Genomic DNA, 27,052 nt, shown 5'->3' on the forward strand with positions numbered 1-27,052 from the left:
AGGTTGTTTCCCTGCTGTACTCTCCACTTTGTGGATTTACCTTGTGACTTGGAGGATTACCTTTTTTCTCTTGGAATTACTTTTGACGTTGTGGATTTATATTTTTGCCTGAACTTTCCTTTTTACTTTATTAATACACTGTCTCAAGTACTGCTGTGTCTGCCTCATCTTCTGGGTTCTGCCGACTATTAGTGGCTCAGTTTGTTAAGTGACTGTTTCTCTCACAGGAGACCCGAGTTCGTAACCGGGTCCTGACAGTGACTGTTCGAGTGTTGAACTTACAGTAGATTGTTCGGAAGACTAAAAACCAAGTTAGCTATGGGAGTAAACACGAGCTTGTGAGAATTATCTGAGAATTACCTGACCTAGGTTAGATAGCTAGAATCAAGAATTGGCGTGCTTTTTGTCTCTCAAACTATTTGTGTGTAAGTATAAAAAAGGCATCACATACTGAAATAGTCTTTAGAAGTTGGAAGCTACCATCCTCTGGGACTTGGATGAAGCAAGAAAGGAGAAAAAGCTATTTTTCCTCTGCAGTGGGTCTATGCCCAGCCTGGCCGTGTTTTAGGAAGAGTTTCCACAGTGGAACGACAGCTGCTGACCTCGAAGGTAATGAGATGGGAGCTTTTGATTAAGTTGCTCTCTGATTTGAGAGAGTGCATTTGCCGTATCGACAAGCGACTCTGCAAAGGCCAGGATGTTAATTCGTCTCTCGCGTGTTGCTGAGGTTTTCATTCATCACTGAAGCACTGTGTGTTTTGCGTGTTTGCGTATGTGTAGGGAGAAATCAGCTGCTTCTGTATCGGTTGTTCAGCATTTCTCAACCTGTCGTACTGCAGTGTGAAGACACATTTTAATCACTTCCCTTTACACTCTCTTTATGGAGATTGTGCTGAGTGATGCAGTTGGATGTAGATCTGCTAGACATTATGACGTGATTATAGTTTCAGACTTCTTCCAAAGCACTGTAGAGACAGATAGTAGACAGAGGAAGAAAAAAGACCCAATTAAACACATTAAACATTTTTAAACATTTTTAAATGCCTATCTAAAAAATTTCCCAGACCTGGCTACCTTTCTATCCCTATCTTAGTCTTTCATCCTGCCTCACCCTTCTCTATTCTCTCCTCTCCATTCCTTTCCTCTCTCCACCTCCCTCCATCCCTTGTTCTTTCTGTGCCAGCTTGTCAGGCAGAGAGCCAGGACACTGTCCAGTGTAGCCGCCAGGAATCCAAGACCACCTTGCGGGGACATGGGGACACTAGAGTAATGACTGTGTCAGATACCCTCCACTAGTCATTGTCATGTGTGTGTGTGTCAGATAGTGATAGGTAAATACAGTGAAAATGAAGGAGAGAGTTTGCTCATGACTTAAAGTTTGTATACAGTGCATTCGGAAAGTATTCAGACCCCTTCACTTTTTCCACATTTTGTAACATTACAGCCTTTTTCCAAAATTGATTAAATCGTTTTTTTCCTCATCAATCTACACTCAATACCCCATAATGACAAAGCAAAAACAGGTTTTTAGAAACGTTTGCTAATTTATAAAATATAACATAAATATTAAGTTTACATAAGTATTCAGACCCTTTACTCAGCACTTTGTTGAAGCACCTTTGGCAGCGATTACAGCCTTGAGTCTTCTTGGGTATGACGCTACAAGCTCGGCACACCTGTATTTTGGGAGTTTCTCCCATTCTTCTCTGCAGATCCTCTCAAGCTCTGTCAGGTTGGATGGGGAGAGTTGCTGCACATCTATTTTCAGGTCTCTTCAGAGATGTTTGATCGAGTTCAAGTCCGGACTCTGGCAGAGCCACTCAAGGACATTCAAAGACTTGTCCCAAAGCCACTCCTGCGTGTGCTTAGAGTCATTGTCTTGTTGGAAGGTGAACCTTCAGTCTGAGCTCCTGAGCGCTCTGGAGAAGTTTTTCATCAAGGATGTCTCTGTACTTTGCTCCGTTAATCTTTCCCTCAATCCTGACTAGTCTCCCAGTCCCTGCCACTGAAAAACAGCCCCACAGCATGATGCTGCCACCACCATGCTTCACCGTAGGGACTGTGATAGATTTCCTTCAGACGTGACTCTTGGCATTCAAGCCAAAGAGTTCAATCTTGGTTTCGTCAGACCAGAGAATCTTGTTTCTCATGGTCTAGGCCCTTTAGGTGCATTTTGGTGAACTCCAAATGGGCTGTCATATGCCTTTTAACCTCTAATTCCTCCCAAACCCGGATCCGGGAGCACCCCCCACAGTAAAAAAGCTGACTAGCATAGCCTAGCATAGCGTCACAAGTAAATACTAGCATCTAAATATCATTAAATCACAAGTCCAAGACACCAGATGAAAGATACACATCTTGTGAATCCAGCCATCATTTCTGATTTTTAAAATGTTTTACAGGGAAGACACAATATGTAAATCTATTAGCTAACCACGTTAGCAAAAGACACCACTTTTTTTACTCCACCAGTTTTTTACTCCATCAGTAGCCATCACTAATTCGACCAAATAAAGATATAAATAGCCACTAACCAAGAAACAACTTCATAAGATGACAGTCTGATAACATATTTATTGTATAGCATATGTTTTTTTAGAAAAATGTGCATATTTCACGTATAAATCACAGTTCTACATTGCAGCTGCAATCTGAAATAGTGCCGAAGCTGCCAGAATAATTACAGAGACCAACGTCAAATACCTAATTACTCATCTTAAAACATTTCTGAAAAATACACAGCGTACAGCAAATGAAAGCCCAACATCTTGTGAATCCAGCCAATTTGTGATATTTTTTAAGTGTTTTACAGCGAAAACACAATTTAGCATTATATTAGCTTAGCACAATAGCCAGAAACACAAGCAATTTACCAGCAGCACAGGTTAGCGATCATAACAATACAGCAAAAGATATATAATTTTGGACTAACCTTGATATACTTCGTCAGATGACAGTCCTGTAACATCATATTACACAATGCATATAGGTTTTGTTCGAAAATGTGCATATTTAGCAGCACAAATTGTTGTTATACAATGTGATCAGTGGCAACAGGTCATGCATTCTGGCCAGCGCCATCTTGGAAAGGCACCTAAGTTTACGATTATTTATCGATTAGATTGACTAAAAAATACAGGTTGGACAGCAAATGAAAGATGCATTAGTTATTAATGCAACCGCTGAGTTAGATTTTTAAAATTAACGTTACTAGACATACAGTGTGCGTTACAGCCAGACTAGTGCCGCAATAACGGCGGACAAATGCGTTTACATTTTTCCACATAAATACGGAATAACATCATAAATAGTTCTTACTTTTGGACGAGCTTCCATCAGAATCTTGGGCAAGGTGTCCTTTGTCCAAAATAATCGTTGCTTGGTTGTAAAACGTCGTCTTCAACTTCGGAATTAGCAGCTAACAATAGCTATGTGGCCACAACATTCCCAAATCCCCAAAACGCAATACTAAGGAAATTCCGAAAATAGCAATATACTCGCATAAACTGATATAACTCGGTTTAAAATAACTTCGTTATGATGTTTCTAACACCTATATCGAATTAAATTACAGACGGATATAGCTAAGGCCGATAACTGAGCGTTTCAAAATGCCATCTTGAGGTCTTGCTTTGCGCAATGACGAACGACGAAAAGAGAGCGCACTTCGTTCCTTGGCCTTTTATAAGCTCTGAGAACTACGTAGACACTCCATTCCACTTCTCATTGGTTACTGACATCCAGGGGAAGGCGGGTGCAGTTCATGTCGACCCATAGGATACATACAGAGCTTTAAACTGATCTGAGAACAGAGCCTCGTTTTGAGACCTTCGCAGTTCCTGTCATGGATTTCGCTGCAGAAAGAGTTCTGGTTCACCCACAGACATAATTCAAACGGTTTTAGAAACTAGAGATTGTTTTCTATCCAATAGTAATAATAATATGCATATTGTACGAGCAAGAATTGAGTACGAGGCAGTTTAATTTGGGAACGATAAATGTCCAAGTTGAAACAGCACCCCCTGTAGTGTCAAGAGGCCATAAAGGCCTGATTGGTGGAGTGCTGTAGAGATGGTTGTCCTTCTGGAAGGTTCTCCCATCTCCACTGAGGAACTCTGGAGCTATGTTCTTGGTCACCTCTGGAGCTATCGGGTTCTTGGTCACCTCCCTGACCAAGGTCCTTCTCTCCCGATTGCTCAGTTTGGCTGGGCGGCCAGCCCTAGCAAGACTCTTGATGGTTCCAAACTACGGACAATTCCTTCGACCTCATGGCTTGGTTTTTGCTCTGACATGCACTGTCAACTGTGGAACCTTAAATAGACAGCTTTGTGCCTTTCCAAATCATGTCCAGTCAATTGAATTTACCACAGGCAGATTCCAAATAAATTGGTGAAACATCTCAAGGATGATCAATGAAAACAGGATGCACTTGAGCTCAGTTTCGAGTCTCGTAGCAAAGAGATGTACATAAAGTATTTCTGGGGGGTTTTTATACAAGAATTTGGAAAAATGTCAAAAAACCTGTTTTCGCTTTGTCATTATGGGGCATTGTGTGTAGATTGCTGAGAATTTTATTTATTTCATTCAGAATAAGGCTGTAATGTAAAAAAAATATGGAAGAAGGGGTCTGAATACTTTCCAAAGGTGCTGTATTTGCATATCTTTTCATTTGGGAGTGCTGTTTTGATGCAGGTCTCTGTGTGTGTGCCTGTGTCTGTGTGTGCGTGCACGTGTGCGTGTGTATGTGCGTGTGTTTGTGCGTGCGTGTGTGTGCGTGTGTGTGTGTGTGTGTGTGTGTGTGTGTGTGTGTGTGTGTGTGTGTGTGTGTGTGTGTGTGTGTGTGTGTGTGTGTGTGTGTGTGTGTGTGTGTGTGTGTGTGTGTGTGTGTGTGTGTGTGTGTGTGTGATAATTGAAGACAGAGTGTGGCTGGAACCAGGTGGTGGAAGATAAAGGGTTTAGAAGGGATCCCGTCGTGCTACCGCTTCCCCACCAGCATGGGGGTATTTACGTAACACAGCAGTCTGCAGTGGATGGCTGAGCCTGCCACGATATCTGTCTCACACACATTCAACTCATTCTACCGTGAACCGGGCGTGGTCAGACATCACACACACATTGCAGACCTGACTACACATAAGCATGCACACACACACACACTCAAACCCAACTAGCTAAGCCCCCAACCGAGTGTAGTCTGAGACGTTACACCCACACACATATATGAACACTCACATACTCACAGAGACAAACAAAGCCTAATCAGATGTCATACAAGGATGAACAGACAGAAGAGAGACCAGAGTAATGCCACTGGTCAGTGGGTAGAATGGTGCAGAGTAATCAATGTCCCCCCTGAAATCGCACTGACCATCCGTATCATTGGGTGACCTTGTGTCACCCTTCTGTAGTCCTCCATCCTTCCATCTCTCCCTCTATCCCTCCATCAGCAGAGTGTGAAACACTGGGTCACTGATGCAAGGAGAGGGATGACTTAGCCCTCTGAGTTCCTCCACATAGACAGCAATGGTTCTATGTGAAGTAGCATGAACATTGAGCATCCGCCATTTATCATAACGATGGGAAGAACTGGACAAGTGTGTGTCGAAGGCGGGAGAATGTAGATCACACTAGGGGAAGTAAAGGTCGTTGAACTGAACAATGACACCATTTGAAAATGTATCGCTATCATGTAGCGTGGACATTTGACTTAATCCCTATTTTTTCCACCACAGCAAACTGTCCATAGTTTGTTAAATCAAGTGAATGACCCTTAATATGCAGACGTGACGATCATATGTCTCAGTGAACTGCAAACCTTTCTGGTTGTTATTCTGTGCCTCAGTTGTGGTTATAGAGCACAGCTTAATGGAACAATGCTTATACAATATGCAGGTTCAACATACTTCCTCTTTCTTTTCCCGTACCTTTTCATTCCATCCAGTAATCCCCCACCACCCATTGCATTTTCACACCTGCCGAAACACTACTGGTAGTAGTTGGAGAAATTTTTCAAAAATAACTTTACAATTACTCAATTGCAGTCACTTTAAGGGTCAGAATTAGACAGTCAGACCTTGGCCTGTGTTTTCTGTGTGCCTCTATGTTCTACTGCTATTGTTTTCCCCCAGTTGACAATGATCAGTTCTTTCTGGCGTTCTTGCTCTGTGACATTCTGTCCTTTTGATCAGGGAGAATAGTCTTGCCCACATAACCCATCAGCTGGACTCACGACTCACAGCAATTTACTTCCTGCTCACTGCTATTAGAAAAAATAAATAAATATTCTTACCTATCGTGACTACTGAAATGGAAAAGACATGTCCATGACCTTCAGGTCATTAGGAAAACAGTGTACATTCCCTCAGAGCTATTTAGCAGTTACCTAAGGTGTTTGGTTCATAGTCGATGGACTCGGATTACAGTCCCGGACAGGGCTAAACCCCAAATTCACTGTAACACATTTCATGATAGAACATTGTTGTGTTTTATCTCAAATATCTGCCTTGTTATTGGTGTGTTTTTATCATGCTCCATTGAACTGAAATCATGTCTTCTTCTCCAAGCAACACAGGTCAGCTCCTCAGAGCTGCAAGACGTGTTTCAAGAGACCTCCTCCAACATTTTCCAGATCAACGCAAATGGTGAGTCTTGTAAATATATATGTGTGTGTGTGTGTGTGTGTGTGTGTGTGTGTGTGTGTGTGTGTGTGTGTGTGTGTGTGTGTGTGTGTGTGTGTGTGTGTGTGTGTGTGTGTGTGTGTGTGTGTGTGTGTGTGTGTGTGTGTGTCTGTGTCTTTTCTGTTCTACTTTTGATATATTACTCTAAAAGCACTTGAACGTCTTTGATGTTTACCATACTATATGTTCCTCCCCATCTCAGTTGTAACATTAGAGAAGAGTCTTCAATCATTAGGAACGTCCAGAGACACTGCTGAACTGCGACAGAGCCTGTGAGTAATCACAACACGCACACACACACACACACACACACACACACGGAATTAAAGTAGTTACATATTCATATCAACACATTAGTGTGCAACTCAAGCGAGTCAATCAACGGCTTCCTCCCTCAATTAACCAACCGTCTGAACACAAACCATTTATTGCTGTGTTATTGACATCACATACTGCTGCAACCATGCAATAGCTACAGTTAAAGTGTAGCCTGATACATAGCCGCTGATTGTTCATGCTGCTTGTCTGTCACATTAAACCCAGTAGCTCCAGAACAGAGCATATTTTCTCTTTGTTTCAACGTCCTTTAATCATGCCGAGGGTCACATTAAACCCAGTAGCTCCAGAACAGAGCACATTTTCTCTTTGTTTCAACGCCCTTTTTCATAGCTGATATTGATTCTACTTGTTTTAGTTGAGCTGCCAGCAATTACCAAATTCCTGCCTGATGACAAAGTGGCCAATCTGAGATGATTGTGTGTGTTTAAAATGCATTACACCCCACTGTGCTGCCTGGCATGTCATCAATTCTATCAACAATTTTTTAGGATCACCTTGGAAACCTACACTGTCTGACTCTTTGTGTGTGTGTGTGTGTGTGTGTGTGTGTGTGTGTGTGTGTGTGTGTGTGTGTGTGTGTGTGTGTGTGTGTGTGTGTGTGTGTGTGTGTGTGTGTGTGTGTGTGTGTGTGTGTGTGTGTGTGTGTGTGTGTGTGTGTGTGTGTGTGTGTGTGTCTGTGTGTGTGTTTCTTTTGCTTTCTGTTCATCAATATTGATACAGGAAGTGAACCATTATACACAATGCTCTGGGCTCACTGCTCTGAATTACTAGAAACAAAATGGTTTCCCATGTGATGTGACCCCTCTGTGTCAGCTGTCAACAGCTACAGTAATGTATGTATTCTAGTGTCTTGAAACTATGGTTGAATGGTGCAGTTGAATGGTTGAATGGTGCAGTTGAATGGTTGAATGGTACAGTTGAATGGTTGAATGGTACAGTTGAATGGTTGAATGGTGTAGTTGAATGGTTGAATGGTGTAGTTGAATGGTTGAATGGTACAGTTGAATGGTTGAATGGTACAGTTGAATGGTTGAATGGTGTAGTTGAATGGTTGAATGGTGTAGTTGAATGGTTGAATGGTACAGTTGAATGGTTGAATGGTGCAGTTGAATGGTTGAATGGTGCAGTTGAATGGTTGAATGGTGTAGTTGAATGGTTGAATTGTACAGTTGAATGGTTGAATGGTACAGTTGAATGGTTGAATGGTGTAGTTGAATGGTTGAATGGTGTAGTTGAATGGTTGAATGGTACAGTTGAATGGTTGAATGGTACAGTTGAATGGTTGAATGGTACAGTTGAATGGTTGAATGGTACAGTTGAATGGTATGGTTGAATGGTTGAATGGTACAGTTGAATGGTTGAATGGTACAGTTGAATGGTTGAATGGAATGGTTGAATGGTACATTTGAATGGTTGAATGGTACAGTCGAATGGTTGAATGGGGCATTTGAATTGTTGAATGGTTGAATGGTACAGTTGAATGGTTGAATGGTGTAGTTGAATGGTTGAATGGTGTAGTTGAATGGTTGAATGGTACAGTTGAATGGTTGAATGTTACAGTTGAATGGTTGAATGGTACAGTTGAATGGTACAGTTGAATGGTTGAATGGTACAGTTGAATGGTACAGTTGAATGGTTGAATGGTACAGTTGAATGGTTGAATGGTACAGTTGAATGGTTGAATGGAATGGTTGAATGGTACAGTTGAATGGTTGAATGGTACAGTCGAATGGTTGAATGGGGCATTTGAATTGTTGAATGGTTGAATGGTACAGTTGAATGGTTGAATGGGGCATTTGAATTGTTGAATAGTGCAGTTGAATGGTTGAATGGTGCAGTTGAATGGTTGAATGGGGCATTTGAATTGTTGAATGGTGCAGTTGAATGGGTATTGGTACAGTTTAATTGTTGAATGGTGGAGTAAGATACATTTCATGCTAAGTGGATGCCACATACTCACGGCTACTCACTGCCACTTCAAGCAACTACCGTAACTGTAGCGAGGATGGTTGATTGATGGGGTGGATTTTTTAAAAAGGAGATTGTCTTCATCTACTATTGTAATGGTGGGCATGTTGTTTTGTACACACAAACGCCTTTGAAAGAGAGAAGAAGCCAAATCAAAACACATTTCCTTCATGCCTCTGGTTAAGCATGTTAGCCGACCATCTGCACCCACGGTCTACCTCTCTACTCCCTGGTACAACCACAATCTCACGGTTAATAGAATTGGACCCGTCCTTGTAATCGTGGAAATGCACACAGCAAAAGTCTAAGTGGATTAATCGCTCCCACCCTCTGAGTGTTATTGTCTTTGTTAGTGCATTAGGCATTCGGTGGCGACTTGTCCATAACCCACCAGAGGACGAGGACACTGTTTAGAGGAGAGGAGAAAGAGGAGAGGGAGAGGAGATGGGGAGAAGAGGGGGGGAAGAAGAGGGAGGGTAGGCGATATGAAGGAGAGGTGAGATGAAGGAGAGGAGAGAGGGAGGAGAAGAGAGAGAAGAGAAGAGAACAGAAGCGGCAACAGATTCTGCTCTGACAGACAGACAGAAGACCAACTGCCGCAGAGGGCCTCGGAGAGCCTCTCCTCAACCAGCCATAAGGCATACCTTCTGCCACGGGCTCCCCACAGCAAAGCCCTCACACAGTACAGTACATTACAGTACAGACACTGGAGCTATAGATGGAGGATACTGTAGGAAACGTTTTGTCAATTACTGTATCTACCCAGGGCTTTCATCTTGCAGAGACAGATCCACATGTATCATGGAGTTAACTTGGAACCTTTTAGCAAATAACCCCTATGTTTTTTCATGGTGCTATAAAATGATATGATGACATTTTTGATGGGATATTAAATAGTGTTACATCAGACACACTGATGTTCCTATAAACAACCTCCACACATAACTGCACAGTACTACCATACTATACTGCCTTTTTACCATCAATAAATATTCAGCTAAATTCACATCTATTACAAAATCCACAAAACTAATGTGCTGTGAAATATATTATTGATAAAACAAACATGTCAAATATGCTTCTATCTGTTGATGAAAGAAACATTTACTGTGAAGAACATTAGCTAAATTAGCCCTGTGCTAATATTTAGAAACATTATACATTTTTTCCACTAAAGTAATTAGTTTTCTACCATGCTACATGGGTTTATTTGAGTCAATATGATCAAACTCTATTTAGTTTTTTGAAGACAGCACTATGGAACAATTAATTTAATGAAATCACATGATATAGAGAGAGCGATAGACAAGGCTTGAAGGAGGGATGAAGAAGAAACTATATACAACTGCTGTGGTGCCTGCATGCATGCTTGCGTGAATAGGCCTTGAACAAATACTGTCTAAATTCACCAAATCTCCCTAGACCGTGTTGTGGAGATGTGCAATAAGAACATTGATTTAGTGTCTGGTGCTGTCTGTGCAGGCTGGGCTTAGCCTCCGAGCCTGGTGCTCCCCTGCTCCCCTCCAGCCTAGCTTGGACACAACATACTGCACAGGACAGCAGACCTGGGATCAAGTACTCTTTTAATTCATTTCAGATAATTTATCAGGGCTTGACTGAGTTTATGTGGCGCAATGGAAACAATGAAATAATCGCACGACTGCAAAATCTGCCAAGTTGATTGTCCAGACAGTCTACAGCAGTGTTTCCCAAACTCGGTCTTGGAGACCCCAAGTGGTGCACATCTAGTTTTTTGCACTAGCACTACACAGCTGATTCAAATAATGACCTCATAATCAAGCTTTGATTATTTGAATCAGCTGTGGAGTGTTAGGGCAAAAAACTGAACATGCACCCCTTGTGGTCCCCAGGACCAAGTTTGGGAAACGCTGGGCTAAATCAAACACTAAAGGTAGGATTCTGAATATTATTTGAACCCAGGCCTGATGTACAGTACATTCTGTCCTGGTGCTCCCTGTAGAGACCCAGGGATGAACACGGCTAGAGAGACCTTCTCCATACCTCCCCACCCTAGTCCTCAAATATTGATCTAAATCTGGAGAGAGGAAATGAGGGGGGAAAATAGAGAGACAGACAGTCCTCAGTGTATTAGTGAACTCAGAACCAGGGCCATGTCACTGTAATTCTCTGGCCACTGTGGGAAGAACCAAGCCAACCTAGTAGAAAACAGTGGGAAAATAGACTTCCTGTTTTTTTCAGAGAGAGAGAGAAAGAGTGAGAGAGAGAGAGATATCTCGAGGTTGAAGGCCAAGTAAAAGTACAGTCACGCTAGCTTCTGAAAGCCAGAGAAAGTATGACCTCTGTGTTTTTGGTGTATGACTTATAGTGCTGTGTCTCTGTCACTCTGCATTCAAACCACTCATGAAAACAGCCATTCATAATGTTGTGCAGGAGATGAATACTGCTTTACTTCCCCGATTCATGCAAGACCGGTTGTACTAGAACACATGTAAAAGCTGCTGTTAAATGGGTGGGCAGAGCAGATACTCTATCCTGGGTTAATTAGAGTCCGTAGCTGTGGGCTGGATGAGGAACTTATAATATCCAGGAAAAATATCTAGTCAATCATTTTACCCTGATGCAGCTGAAAATTGGAGTTGGTTCACCATGCTGGATCAACAGTGTGCTCTAAGTGCTTTTAAATCCACCTGTATACTGTCACTAATAAGCTTGTATTTAAATCCACCTGCATTCTGTCACTAATAAGCTTGTATTTAAATCCACCTGCATTCTGTCACTAATAAGCTTGTATTTAAATCCACCTGCATTCTGTCACTAATAAGCTTGTATTTAAATCCACCTGCATACTGTCACTAATACGCTTGTATTTAAATCCACCTGCATACTGTCACTAATAAGCTTGTATTTAAATCCACCTGCATACTGTCACTAATAAGCTTGTATTTAAATCCACCTGCATTCTGTCACTAATAAGCTTGTATTTAAATCCACCTGCATACTGTCACTAATAAGCTTGTATTTAAATCCACCTGCATACTGTCACTAATAAGCTTGTATTTAAATCCACCTGCATACTGTCACTAATAAGCTTGTATTTAAATCCACCTGCATTCTGTCACTAATAAGCTTGTATTTAAATCCACCTGCATACTGTCACTAATAAGCTTGACTGTGACCTTCTGTTGTATCTTAGGTAGGTAAAGGAAACATGCACACACACACAAACGCACACACACATGCACACACACCCATGCAAACACACACACACACACAGGAACCAAAGGGATTAATAAGATGGCTAAACCTCTGACTGATGTGTCATCGTTTAACGGTTCAGTCAAAGACTTCTCAGACATCCAGAGGATTACGCTAAACTCACGGCTAGTTCATGCATTATCACGCCACAACAGGAACAACATGTCTGATCTATGTGGAGAAGGACTGTGCCTTTGGATCTGCAGGCATGTAATGAGTTAACCTAATACACAGGAGGTGAATATCCTAATTCTGTGGTCCTCAGGCCTACAGTGTATTCACTGTATGACATGGATTGGGTGTCATGTTTTGTCTTTGATCTTCATGTCTTGTCCCTGTGCTTCCCTCTGCTGGTCTTATTAGGTTCTTTCCCTCTTTCTCTCTCTCTCTCTCCTCCTCCCTCTCTCCCTCTCCCGCTCTCTCTCTCTATCGTTCCGTTCCTGCTCCCAGCTGTTTCTCATTCTCCTAACGACCTCATTTACTCTTTCACACCTGTCCCCTATTTTGCCCTCTGATTAGAGTCCCTATTTCTCCCTCTGTTTTCCGCTTCTGCCTGGTCGGATTCTTGTTTGATGTTTGCTGTTCCTGTGTCCTTGTTCCGCCCTGTCGTGTTTTTGCCTTCTTCAGATGCTGCGTGTGAGCAGGTGTCTATGTCAGCTACGGCCTGTGCCTTCCTGAAGCGACCTGCAGTCTGTGGTCGCGTCTCCTGTCGTTCCTCTCTACTGACGAGAGGATTTCAGTTTCCTGTTTTGGATTTACCTTTGATATATCCAGGAGAATCATTGTTTGTTTGATACTGGAATAAAGACTCTGTTACTACTTACGTCGCTGTTGGGTCCTCATTCATCAGCATAACAGAAGAATCCGACCAAGATGGACCCAGCGACTATGGATTCTCTCAACACTGCCGTCGAGTTCCAGGGAGCAATGCTCGGCAGACACGAGCAGGAATTGTTTGCTGCTCGTCATGCCGTTGAGACCCTGGCCGCTCAGGTCTCCGATCTCTCTGGACAGTTTCAGAGTCTTCATCTCGTGCCACCAGCTACTTCCTGGTCTTCCGAGTCTCCGGAACCTAGGGTTAATAACCCACCATGTTACTCTGGGCAGCCCACTGAGTGTCGCTCCTTTCTCACCCAGTGTGATATTGTGTTCTCTCTCCAGCCCAACACGTACTCAAGAGAGAGAGCTCGGATCGCTTACGTCATATCACTCCTTACTGGTCGGGCTCGGGAGTGGGGCACAGCTATCTGGGAGGCAAGGGCTGAGTGTTCTAACGATTATCAGAACTTTAAAGAGGAGATGATACGGGTTTTTGATCGTTCAGTTTTTGGGAAGGAGGCTTCCAGGGCCCTGGCTTCCCTATGTCAAGGTGATCGATCCATAACGGATTACTCTATAGAGTTTCGCACTCTTGCTGCCTCCAGTGACTGGAACGAGCCGGCGTTGCTCGCTCGTTTTCTGGAGGGACTTCACGCTGAGGTTAAGGATGAGATTCTCTCCCGGGAGGTTCCTTCCAGCGTGGACTCTTTGATTGCACTCGCCATCCGCATAGAACGACGGGTAGATCTTCGTCACCGAGCTCGTGGAAGAGAGCTCGCGTTAACTTTTACTGCCTCAGAAACCCGGATCCGGGAGCACCCCCCACCCCCCACACACTGATTAGCATAGATAGCATAGCTTCAGAAGTAGATAGTAGCATCTAAATATCATTAAATCACAAGTCCAAGACACCAGATGAAAGATACAGATCTTGTGAATAAAGCCACCATTTCAGATTTTTAAAATGTTTTACAGGGAAGACAAAATATGTAAATCTATTAGCTAAACACGTTAGCAAAATACACCACTATTCTAACTCCATCAGTTTCTTACTCCTTCAGGTGCTATCACCAATTCGGCTCAACTAAGATATTGATAGCCAATAACCTATAAAAAAAACCATCAGATGACAGTCTGATAACATATTCATGGTATAGGATAGTTTTTGTTAGAAAAAAGTGCATATTTCAGGTAGAAATCACAGTTTACAATTGCACCGACCATCACAAATCCACTAGAATTACTAGATAGAGCAACGTGTATGACCAATTTACTCATCATAAAACATTTCATAAAAATAGACAAAGCATAGCAATGGAAAGACCCAGTTCTTGTGATTTCAGACCATATTTCAGATTTTCTAAGCGTTTTTCAGCGAAAACACAATAAATCGATAAGTTAGCATACTACATGTTCCAACGTTACCAGAGCATCGATTCCAGCCAAAGAGCGCTATAACGTAACCACCGCCAAAAGATATTAATTTTTTCACTAACCTTCTCAGAATTCTTCCGATGACACTCCTGTAACATCATTTTACAACATACATATACAGTTTGTTCGAAAAGGTGCATATTTAGCCATACAAAACCGTGGTTACACAATGAAAATACTAGGAAATCAAGCCTCAATATGTCTGACGTCATCTATCAGAGTGATCTAGTTTAATTAAAAGCTAATCATATACTTGACTAAAAAATACAGGGTTGACAGGAATCGAAAGACAAATTAGTTCTTAATGCAACCGCTGATTTACATTTTTTAAATTATCCTTACTTTTCAATACAGGGTTGGCCAAGTGAAGCTATACCAAACAAAATGGCGATGTATGCGTTTAAAATATTTCGACAGAAACACGGTTTATCATATTAAATATTGCTTACTTTGAGCTGATCTTCCATCATATTCTTGGGCAATGTATCCTTTCTATGTTATAAACGTCTTTTGGTCGATAGATGTCCTCTGTCCTTCGAAATGTCCATCACCAACGACCGACACCCTAAAGCGTGTCCAAACTTTCAGAGTGCACGACAAAGAAATTCCTCAAAATCGCACTAAACGGATATAAATTGATATAAAACGGTTAAAATTCACTACATTATGATGTTTTTAACAACTATAACGACTGAAAACATGACCGGAGAAATACTGCTGGTTAGAAAACGATTTGGAACGAGGCAGGTCCGATGGCCTTCACGCTTGAGGCGCACGTTGAGAAAGAGGGGTCTCTGTACATTTTTGTCATTTATAATGGCTGTGAACGTCCCATAGACTTCATTGAAAACGTGATGACGTACAGACACCCAGAGGAAGACGTAGGTAGTGTCGGTTTCTTCATAGCATTCACTGTGGCCTTATAAACAGACCCCAGATCAGAGGTAAAAATTTCTGAAATCTGAACCCTGTCATGAAAAGTGCTGTAGAAATTGTTCTGTACCACTCAGAGACAAAATTTCAACTCCTATAGAAACTATAGACTGTTTTCTATCCAATAATAACAATAATATGCATATTGTACGATCAAGAATTGAGTACGAGGCAGTTTAATTTGGAAATGTAAAAAAAAAAATAATGCTAACAGCTCCCCCTATTGACAAAAGGTTAACGGTGTTTCCCCTCTCCGCATCTCAACCATCTCCTCCCACCGGCTCAGAGACTGAGCCCATGCAGCTGGGAGGTATTCGCATCTCGACTAAGGAGAGGGAACGGAGAATCACCAACCGCCTTTGCCTCTATTGCGGTTCTGCTGGACATTTTGTCATGTCATGTCCAGTAAAAGCCAGAGCTCATCAGTAAGCGGAGGGCTACTGGTGAGCGCTACTACTCAGGTCTCTCCATCAAGATCCTGTACTACCTTGTCGGTCCATCTACGCTGGACCGGTTCAGCTGCTTCCTGCAGTGCCTTGATAGACTCTGGGGCTGAGGGTTGTTTTATGGACGAAGCATGGGCTCGGAAACATGACATTCCTCTCAGACAGTTAGGGAAGCCCACGCCCATGTTCGCCTTAGATGGTAGTCTTCTCCCCAGTATCAGATGTGAGACACTACCTTTAACCCTCACAGTATCTGGTAACCACAGTGAGACCATTTCCTTTTTGATTTTTCGTTCACCTTTTACACCTGTTGTTTTGGGTCATCCCTGGCTAGTATGTCATAATCCTTCTATTAATTGGTCTAGTAATTCTATCCTATCCTGGAACGTTTCTTGTCATGTGAAGTGTTTAATGTCTGCTATCCCTCCTGTGTCTTCTGTCCCCTCTACTCAGGAGGAACCTGGTGATTTGACAGGAGTGCCGGAGGAATATCATGATCTGCGCACGGTCTTCAGTCGGTCCAGAGCCAGCTCCCTTCCTCCTCACCGGTCGTATGATTGTTGTATTGATCTCCTTCCGGGGACCACTCCCCCTCGGGGTAGACTATACTCTCTGTCGGCTCCCGAACGTAAGGCTCTCGAGGATTATCTGTCTGTTTCTCTCGACGCCGGTACCGTGGTGCCTTCTTCCTCTCCCGCCGGAGCGGGATTTTTCTTTGTTAAGAAGAAGGACGGTACTCTGCGCCCCTGCGTGGATTATCGAGGGCTGAATGACATAACGGTTAAGAATCGTTATCCGCTTCCCCTTATGTCGTCAGCCTTCGAGATTTTGCAGGGAGCCAGGTTCTTTACTAAGTTGGACCTTCGTAACGCTTACCATCTCGTACGCATCAGAGAGGGGGACGAGTGGAAAACGGCGTTTAACACTCCGTTAGGGCATTTTGAATACCGGGTTCTGCCGTTCGGTCTCGCTAATGCTCCAGCTGTCTTTCAGGCATTAGTTAATGATGTACTGAGAGACATGCTGAACATTTTTGTTTTCGTTTACCTTGACGATATCCTGATTTTTTTCACCGTCACTCGAGATTCATGTTCAGCACGTCCGACGTGTACTCCAGCGCCTTTTAGAGAATTGTCTCTACGTGAAGGCTGAGAAGTGCGCCTTTCATGTCTCCTCTGTCACATTTCTCGGTTCTGTTATTTCCGCTGAAGGCATTCAGATGGATCCCGCTAAGGTCCAGGCTGTCAGCGATTGGCCCGTTCCTAAGTCACGTGTCGAGTTGCAGCGCTTTCTCGGTTTCGCTAATTTCTATCGGCGTTTCATTCGTAATTTCGGTCAAGTGGCTGCCCCTCTCACAGCTCTGACTTCTGTCAAGACTTGCTTTAAGTGGTCCGGTTCCGCCCAGGGAGCTTTTGATCTCCTCAAGAAGCGTTTTACATCCGCCCCTATCCTTGTTACTCCTGACGTCACTAAACAATTCATTGTCGAGGTTGACGCTTCAGAGGTGGGCGTGGGAGCCATTCTGTCTCAGCGCTTCCAGTCTGACGATAAGGTCCATCCTTGCGCTTACTTTTCTCATCGCCTGTCGCCATCGGAACGCAACTATGATGTGGGTAACCGCGAACTGCTCGCCATCCGCTTAGCCATAGGCGAATGGCGACAGTGGTTGGAGGGGGCGACCGTTCCTTTTGTCGTTTGGACTGACCATAAGAACCTTGAGTACATCCGTTCTGCCAAACGACTTAATGCACGTCAGGCTCGTTGGGCGTTGTTTTTCGCTCGTTTCGAGTTCGTGATTTCCTATCGTCCGGGAAATAAGAACACCAAGCCTGATGCCTTATCCCGTCTCTTTAGTTCTTCTGTGGCTTCTACCGACCCCGAGGGGATTCTCCCTGAAGGGCGTGTTGTCGGGTTGACTGTCTGGGGAATTGAGAGACAGGTAAAGCAAGCACTCACTCACACTGCGTCGCCGCGCGCTTGTCCTAGTAACCTTCTGTTCGTTCCTGTCTCTACTCGTCTGGCTGTTCTTCAGTGGGCTCACTCTGCCAAGTTAGCTGGCCATCCCGGCGTTCGGGGTACGCTTGCTTCTATTCGCCAGCGGTTTTGGTGGCCTACTCAGGAGCGGGACACGCGCCGTTTCGTGGCTGCTTGTTCGGACTGCGCGCAGACTAAGTCAGGTAACTCTCCTCCTGCCGGTCGTCTCAGACCGCTTCCCATTCCTTCTCGACCATGGTCTCACATCGCCTTAGACTTTATTACCGGTCTGCCTTCGTCTGCGGGGAAGACTGTGATTCTTACGGTTATCGATAGGTTCTCTAAGGCGGCACATTTCATTCCCCTCGCTAAGCTTCCTTCCGCTAAGGAGACGGCACAAATCATCATTGAGAATGTGTTCAGAATTCATGGCCTCCCGTTAGACGCCGTTTCAGACAGAGGTCCGCAATTCACGTCACAGTTTTGGAGGGAGTTCTGTCGTTTGATTGGTGCTTCCGTCAGTCTCTCTTCCGGGTTTCATCCCCAGTCTAACGGTCAAGCAGAAAGGGCCAATCAGTCGATTGGTCGCATATTACGCAGCCTTTCGTTTCGAAACCCTGCGTCTTGGGCTGAACAGCTCCCCTGGGCTGAGTACGCTCACAACTCGCTTCCTTCGTCTGCTACCGGGCTATCTCCGTTTCAGAGTAGTCTTGGGTACCAGCCTCCTCTGTTCTCGTCCCAGCTCGCCGAGTCCAGCGTTCCCTCCGCTCAGGCTTTTGTCCAACGTTGTGAGCGCACCTGGAGGAGGGTCAGGTCTGCACTTTGCCGTTACAGGGCGCAGACTGTGAGAGCCGCCAATAAACGTAGGATTAGGAGTCCTAGGTATTGTCGCGGTCAGAGAGTGTGGCTTTCCACTCGTAACCTTCCCCTTACGACAGCTTCTCGCAAGTTGACTCCGCGGTTCATTGGTCCGTTCCGTGTCTCTCAGGTCGTCAATCCTGTCGCTGTGCGACTGCTTCTTCCGCGACATCTTCGTCGCGTCCACCCTGTCTTCCATGTCTCTTGTGTCAAGCCTTTTCTTCGCGCCCCCGTTCGTCTTCCCCCCCCCCCCCCCCGTCCTTGTCGAGGGCGCTCCTATTTACAAGGTACGAAAGATCATGGACATGCGTTCTCGGGGAAGTGGTCACCAATACTCCGTGGATTGGGAGGGTTGCGGTCCTGAGGAGAGGAGTTGGGTTCCATCTCGGGACGTGCTGGACCGTTCGTTGATTGATGATTTCCTTCGTTGCCGCCAGGGTTCCTCCTCGAGTGCGCCAGGAGGCGCTCGGTGAGTGGGGGGGGTACTGTCATGTTTTGTCTTTGATCTTCATGTCTTGTCCCTGTGCTTCCCTCTGCTGGTCTTATTAGGTTCTTTCCCTCTTTCTCTCTCTCTCTCTCCTCCTCCCTCTCTCCCTCTCCCGCTCTCTCTCTCTATCGTTCCGTTCCTGCTCCCAGCTGTTTCTCATTCTCCTAACGACCTCATTTACTCTTTCACACCTGTCCCCTATTTTGCCCTCTGATTAGAGTCCCTATTTCTCCCTCTGTTTTCCGCTTCTGCCTGGTCGGATTCTTGTTTGATGTTTGCTGTTCCTGTGTCCTTGTTCCGCCCTGTCGTGTTTTTGCCTTCTTCAGATGCTGCGTGTGAGCAGGTGTCTATGTCAGCTACGGCCTGTGCCTTCCTGAAGCGACCTGCAGTCTGTGGTCGCGTCTCCTGTCGTTCCTCTCTACTGACGAGAGGATTTCAGTTTCCTGTTTTGGATTTACCTTTGATATATCCAGGAGAATCATTGTTTGTTTGATACTGGAATAAAGACTCTGTTACTACTTACGTCGCTGTTGGGTCCTCATTCATCAGCATAACATTGGGATAACCTGTACGTCAATGGTTTTAACTTAAAACCATGCAACAAATGACATGTCAAATGTATGCATACAACACAGCACTTATCATCAACATTATCATCAACATCTTCCAATGCTTCATGTACCAAACATAAGAATCCATTATGACCTGTTTTAATGGATACCCGTGGATCATCTATGAGTCAGTTTGCACCTGTTCTAGAGAGTTAGTTTCTATGGATCATCTGTGTAGGTTTATGCCACTGTACCGAGCAGTATGTTGTGCCAAACTCTCTCGGTTCACATCGCCCACTCTAGAGGACCCTCTCACACTCTTCTGACATATCACATTACAAAGCTATCGAGATCTGTTAGTCACTTGCGCCCCCACAAAGATCTCAAGAGTAGGGACTCAGCAGCAGAAAAGTATGTAAAAATATCATGTGAATTGCAGTCAGTCACCTCCGATGACTTTCTCCTTTGTATTAGAGAGAGAGAGAGAGAGAGAGAGAGAGAGACTTGACTTTTTGTCTTTCTTTACTGAAACATTCTTATTTCATTTAAAACTCACCCCCCCTTAAAAAATAAAAACCCAAATTATATCCTGTACTGCATACATGTACCATACTCACCTTTCCATCTACCACATGATACAAACCACCATCATAATACCCAAAACAATGCCCTTTCCTACAACCGTATATCCAAAACATCTTCCCCAGCTATACAGACAGCCCCCCCAACACACCATATCTCCTCAAACATCTCCACACATTTGATCAGTTTATAGAACTCAAACTCAACCCTAAGGCGCGCAGAGACCATCCCATTAAACAATAGTAAAGGGTCTGTTATCCCACCACCTTTGACCCTGTTCCTGCTTGTTAGCTAAATAGCTATCTTTGCCTGAGCAAACAGAAAATTCAACAAAACACATTTGGCTTTCTCCTTACTCGAATACCTGTATCCCATTATAAACATCCCAACAGCAAAAACCACCCCCAACCTCTCACACAGACATTCCAACAGAGACATTAATGGCATTAACCTGGTGCACACAGAAAACACATAAATCACAGTTTCTTTCATTTGACAGAAAGGACACCCCTGCCCGATTCCCTGTTCAACCCGTGCCAACCAGCTGTTAGTGGCCATGGCTCCATGAAGAACCCTCCACTGGACGTCCCCTGACCTCTTTAGTACTGGGGGTTTGTAGAGCCCCCTCCATCTAAAACCCACCATACTCTTCGCCCCACATACCCCCTGCCACTGATGTGCCTTCACTCCTGTTAGGCTCCTAATGTTCCTAACCTTAACGCAGAGGTTGTAGAGGGCTTTACCTCCCACACCCTCAAACTCCCCCAGGCTCGGAGTGTTAAAATCGAACAAGTCCTCCAGACCCCCTTGCCAGTCTCCAGTCTCTGCCGTCACCTGCAGTGGCGGAAACATTGGTGGCCCCTCTCCCTTTGGCCTCTCAAACATCCCCCTTACGGGCTCAGACAGTGCCTCCTGGACCTCCTCCAGGAATCTCTCCAGCAGCCTAAGAGACGTTATTCCTGTTTGTTGCGCCAAGACCTCAGGGGTTTTCCACCCCTCCTCTCCCAGCAGTCTCAGGTCACCCAGCCTTTGTAAACCCCCTGCCATCAGTTGCCTCTGCAGGGTTGCCGACTGAACCGATCGCAAAGGGATGGCTGAGTTGTGGAAAATAGGCTCCTCCCACACCCACAGCCCAGGCTCCACACCCCCTTCTCGTGTGGCCCTTAGCAGCTGCCAGGCCCTCAGCATTGCAGAGTAAAAATCTGAGAGACCTGCTGTACTCAGCCTCTCCAGCTTCATGAGGAACAGCTGCCGGTCCAACGCTAATCTGCGAGCTCTCCTCAGCAGCGCGCATGCTGGTTCCCTCCAGCCAACATCAGTATGGTACAGCAGTCTCTGCACCGCCTTTAGCCGGAAAGCAGCCATCCTGCTCTCCAGTTCCACCAGTCCCTGTCGTCCTTCGTGGACAGTCATGTACAACACTGCTGCCTTCAGCCAGTGATGGCCCGACCAAAAGAAGTCCACCAGCTTGCGTTGCAGGTCTGCGAGCAGACCGGCGGGGGGGTTGAGGACAGCCAGTTTATGCCATAGGGAAGATGCCACAGGTTGTTAATTATCAGCACCCTCCCTCTATATGACACTTGGGACAGGAGCCACCTCCACCTGGCCAGTCTTGACACCACTGCCTGTGACAGCCCCTCCCAGTTCTTCCTGACCCACCTCTCCGAGCCCAGGTACACCCCCAACACTTTAAGCCCTTCACAAACCCACTGCAAACCCCCTGGAAGCAGAGGAGGAGCCCTATCCCCCCATGCCCCACATAACAGAGCTTTGCTCTTGCCCCAGTTTACCTTGGCTGATGAAGCTCCCTCGTACACCTTCAGACTGGTCTCTAGTGCCAGCATATCTTGACCATCCCTGACCATCACAGAAACATAATCTGCATATGCTGACACTGCTATTCCTGTCACCACACCCATGCCTGTCCAGCACACTCCCTGCAGTCTCCTGCATAGCAGTCCTAAAAAAGTCTCAATGGCTAGCGTGTATAACTGCCCAGATAGAGGGCATCCTTGTCTAATGCCCCGTCTCACCCAGACTGGCCTACTGAGCCCCCCTCCCACCTTGACCATACATGACGCCCCAGCATACAACAGCTTCACACAGGTCACAAAACTCTTCCCAAACCCAAACACAGACATCACATTAAACAGATACTCATGATCCACTCTATCAAAAGCCTTCTCTTGATCTAAAGAGACCAGTCCAAAGTTCACATTAGAACCTCTCGACAAGTCCAACATGTCCCTAATTAATGGGACTTTTGGAATTTTCCGTTCTTTGTGCCAAGAGAGGATGGGAATGTTCGCGCCACAATGCTAGCCAAGGTTGCTAATTCGACAGAAGAAATGGACATTCTAAAACCAAACAACGATTTCTTCTGGAAATAGGACTCCTTGTATAACATTCTGATGGAAGCTCAGCAAAAGTAAGAAAACATTTATGATGGTATTTCGTATTTCTGTGTAATATGTTGATGCCTATTCTCCGCCGTGTTGGTGAGCGCTGTCTCACAATAACCCAAGCTGTATGTTGTGGTAAAGTTAATTTTAAAAATCTAACACAGCGGTTGCATTAAGAACCAGTGTATCTTTCATTTGCCATACAACAAGTATTTTTTTGTAAAGTTTATGATGAGTTCTTTGGTCAGATTAGGTGAGTGTCCAAAATATCTCCGGACATTCTGGGGAAATGTTGCTACGTATTCACAATGTATAACCACGATTTGCAGCTCTAAATATGCACATTTTCGAACAAAACATAAATGTATTGTATAACATGATGTTATAAGACTGTCATCTGATGAAGTTGTCCAAAGGTTAGTGATTAATTTTATATCTATTGCTGGTTTTTGCGAAAGATACCTTTGCGGTGAATAAATGCTTTTGTGTGTTTGGCTATTGTGGTAAGCTAATATAATTCTATAATGTGTTTTCGCTGTAGAACACTTAAAAAATCGGAAATATTGGCTGGATTCACAAGATGTTTATCTTTCATTTGCTGTACACCATGTATTTTTCATAAATGTTTTATGATGAGTATTTATGTATTTCACGTTGCTCTCTGTAATTATTCTGGCTGCTTTGGTGCTATTTTTGATGGTGGCTGCAATGTAAAACTATGATTTATACCTCAAATATGCACATTTTCGAACAAAACATAAATGTATTGTATAACATGCTATAAGACTGTCATCTGATGAAGTTGTTCAAGGTTAGTGATGAATTTTATCTCTATTTTGTCGGTTTTGTGAAAGCTACCTATGCGGTGGAAACATGGTGAAAATATGCGGTTGTGTGTTTGGCTATTGTGGTTAGCTAATAGAAATACATATTGTGTTTTCGCTGTAAAACATTTTAAAAATCGAAAATGATGGCTGGATTCACAAGATGTTTATCTTTCATTTGCTGTATTGGACTTGTGATTTCATGAAAATTATATTATATGATATCCCTGTCCCGTTAGACTAGGCGATGCTAGTCAGCTTTTTTGATGAGGAGGATCCCGGATCCGGGAGGGTGATGAAGTAGAGGTTGTCCATGATTGAGCGTCCCGGTACACAATATGTTTGGTCCTTGTGCACTATCGAGTCCAGATGGGACTTCAGTCTGTTAGCGAGGACCTTGGCAAACATCTTGTAGTCCGCACAGAGTAATGCCACAGGCCTCCAGTTCTTAAGTTCACACAAGTCCCCTTTTTTGGGCAGGAGAGTCAGAGCCGCCCGACGGCAGCTCATCGGCAACTCTCCTACCCCGACACATTCACGCAACACGCAAAAGAAGTCCTGTCCAATTGTTCCCCAGAATTGTTTGTAAAACTCCACTGGGTTACGGCCTCTGCCAGTTCATGTGACAACAGTGGAGTGTCCATTTCATCCCTCTGTGCCCAAGAGAGCTTAGGGAGTCCTGCGAACAAGACCTGAGCACACATAGGATCACACACTTCTGCCCTATACAATTCAGTATAAAACTCCACAGTCCGCTCCCGCATCTCCCCCACCACAGAGGTCACCCGCCCATCAGACAGCCGTAGACAATGCATACCCTTGGCTTCACTGCTCTTTCTTTCCAAACCAAAGAAGAAGGAGCTGGGAGCATCCATCTCCTTGAGCATGGAGAACCTAGCTCTTACAAGTGCTCCCTTTGCTTTAACCTGGAAAAAACTGCCCAGGTCCCTACGTAATTTGGCTAAATTAGCCTGGAGGCCTACATTGCCTTGCCCCACCATCTCTACCTCCATCTCACTAATACACCGCTCTAGTTCCCCCAATACTATCCTAGCCTCTGAGGATGAGAGAGCTGTGTACTGTTGACAGAAAAGCCGAATTTGCACTTTCCCCACATCCCACTATTGATTCAGAGACTCATACTCCTCTCTTCGCTGCCCCCACCTTTCCCAAAAAGTCTGGAAACCTGAGCAAAAAGTGGCATCTTGTAAGAGCTTTACATTGAACTTCCAATAAGATGCCTGCCGGGGCCCTGGTGAAATAGACAGCCGAGCCATGGTTATGTGATGATCCGAAAAACCCACCGGGAGAATGGTAGCGCCCAGCAGCCTATTGCTCCGATTCCTAGACATGTAAAACCGATCTAGTCGGGCTGCACCCACCCTAGCCCCAAAAACCTTCACCCATGTATACTGTCTTGTGTTTGGATGTTTTAGTTCTCCAAACATCCACTAGGTCAAACTGATTAATGATGTCCCTTAACACTCCCACTGACACTGAATGAGGCTCTTCCCCATTTCTGTCTTTTGTAAAATCCATTGTACAGTTCCAGTCCCCTCCGACCACCAGCGTCTCCTCTACCTGCGCTACCTGTGAGAGTTCCTGTCTAAGACTCCCAAATAGAACCCCTCTTTCTCTCCCTGTGTTAGGCGCATACACATTTATAAAGACAAAAACCATGTTGTTAATTTCTGCTTTAACAACAAGCAGCCTACCCTTACACACTCCTTCGAGGAGCAAATTTTTACAGGCAGACCCGGTGCAAAAAGGACTGCCACCCCTGCACTAAGATTTGTCCCATGGCTCAACACACTCGCCCCTTTCCACCAGAGCCCCCAATCGACTTCATTCACCACATAACTATGCGTCTCCTGCAGAAACAACACCTGTACTTTTTTTGGTTTTACATATTCACACAACACACTCCTCTTTCCCGCATCTCTGGCGCCATTTATATTGAGCGAGCCTACCCGAAGAGAGTCTCCATAAGAAGTGGGAGAAAAGCCAGCAGAGAAATAGACCAATAGCAAAGCTCAAAAAGCCCCAGTGTCAGAAAGAAATTAAACATTTAAACAGTGTCTGAAGGTAAACCTTTACGCACTGTTGTGACCCACTTCCTCAACCTAAACCGTTTCTTGGGTGAGAGGACACCATGCCCCTCGTTTCTCATAGCATGTTGTACTGATCTTACAAACTTTCTAGGATCAGAAAAAAAGTCTCATTCAGGAACCTTGTCAGTTCTCTCAACGTGTACTTAGACCCCTCTGCTTGACTGGCTGTCAGCTCCGGGCCCATTGAAGAGGAGTCTGAAGAAAATAACTCCTCATCCTCTTCCTCAGACTCACTTTCATCCTCATCTCTATCTCCCACCCTGACCACCTACCCTTTCTCTCTGGTTAGGGCCTCACCCACAGCAACAGGCAACATTTCCATGGTGCCTTTGTCCACACCCTTTTTCCTTTTCCGCTTGACACCCTCCTCCTCCCCCCTAATCTCTTACACTTCCCCACTATACTCTCCTCATCCACTAGAATAACCCGACTAGACCCAGTATCATCTACACCACCCTCCATAGCATGACTAGGCCCAGCATCATCTACACCACCCTCCATAGCATAACTATGCCTAGCCTCAGCTACCCCACCATCTCTATCCTGACTAGACCCAGCCTCCGCTATACCACCATCCATAGCCTGCCTAGACCCAGCATCATCTACACCACCCTCCATAGCATAACTAGGCCCAGCCTCAGCTACCCCACCATCTCTAGCCTGACTAGACCCAGCCTCCGCTTCCCCACCATCTCTAGCCTGACTAGACCCAGCCTCCACTTCCCCACCATCTCTAGCCTGACTAGACCCAGCCTCAGCTACCCCACCATCTCTATCCTGACTAGGCCCAGCCTCATCTACACCACCATCTCTAGCCTGACTAGGCCCAGCCTCTGCTGTCTGCATCTCCTTACCCCCTGCACTTTGACCTCGATTTCCCCCACTGGCGCTTGTACCCTCACCTTGTCTACGGCCTTTATGTGGGCACGCAAAGCTCTTATGCCCCAAATCCCCACACTCAAAACACCGTAGACTATCTGTGCTGGCAAACCCTGCATAGAGCCCCTCCCCATGCCTCACTTTGAAGTGCACATTTAGCTGTTGCTCATTGTTGTTCAGAAACATAAACACTTGCCTCCGGAACGAAACAACGTGCTTAACGGCATCTGCCTGAAAGCCTGCTGACAGTACACGGAAACCGCTAGCCAACTTACCAAAACAACTCAGCTCTTTCCTGATTTGATCATCCGTAATAAACGGAGGAAAATTTGCCACTACCACTCTTGTTGAAGAGGTAGAGAGAGGTGAAATTGACACCAACACATCCCTTACAAATATTCCGCTAGCAATTAGCCTCTTTTCATGAACACAACCACAGCTTTGTTCATTCTAGAAGCAGAATGTATAAATTCAGCTCCTACCTGTTCACCGACCGCGAGCAGAACCTCCTCCACCTTAACTCCGTTCTCA

General features: G+C 44.9%; 1 protein-coding gene across 1 annotated transcript in view; it reads left to right on the plus strand.

The window, feature by feature from the left end:
* Window positions 1-27,052, plus strand: part of LOC139564353 (t-SNARE domain-containing protein 1-like) — a 157,799-nt gene that overhangs the window by 34,526 nt on the left and 96,221 nt on the right. The window contains exons 3-4 of the mRNA XM_071383818.1: window positions 6,564-6,641; window positions 6,880-6,949. Of these exons, the coding sequence (XP_071239919.1) occupies window positions 6,564-6,641; window positions 6,880-6,949 (148 nt within the window). The remainder of the gene's footprint in view (window positions 1-6,563; window positions 6,642-6,879; window positions 6,950-27,052) is intronic.

The sequence above is a fragment of the Salvelinus alpinus genome, chromosome 35 (genome assembly GCF_045679555.1).
Source record: "Salvelinus alpinus chromosome 35, SLU_Salpinus.1, whole genome shotgun sequence".
NCBI lineage: Eukaryota > Metazoa > Chordata > Actinopteri > Salmoniformes > Salmonidae > Salvelinus > Salvelinus alpinus.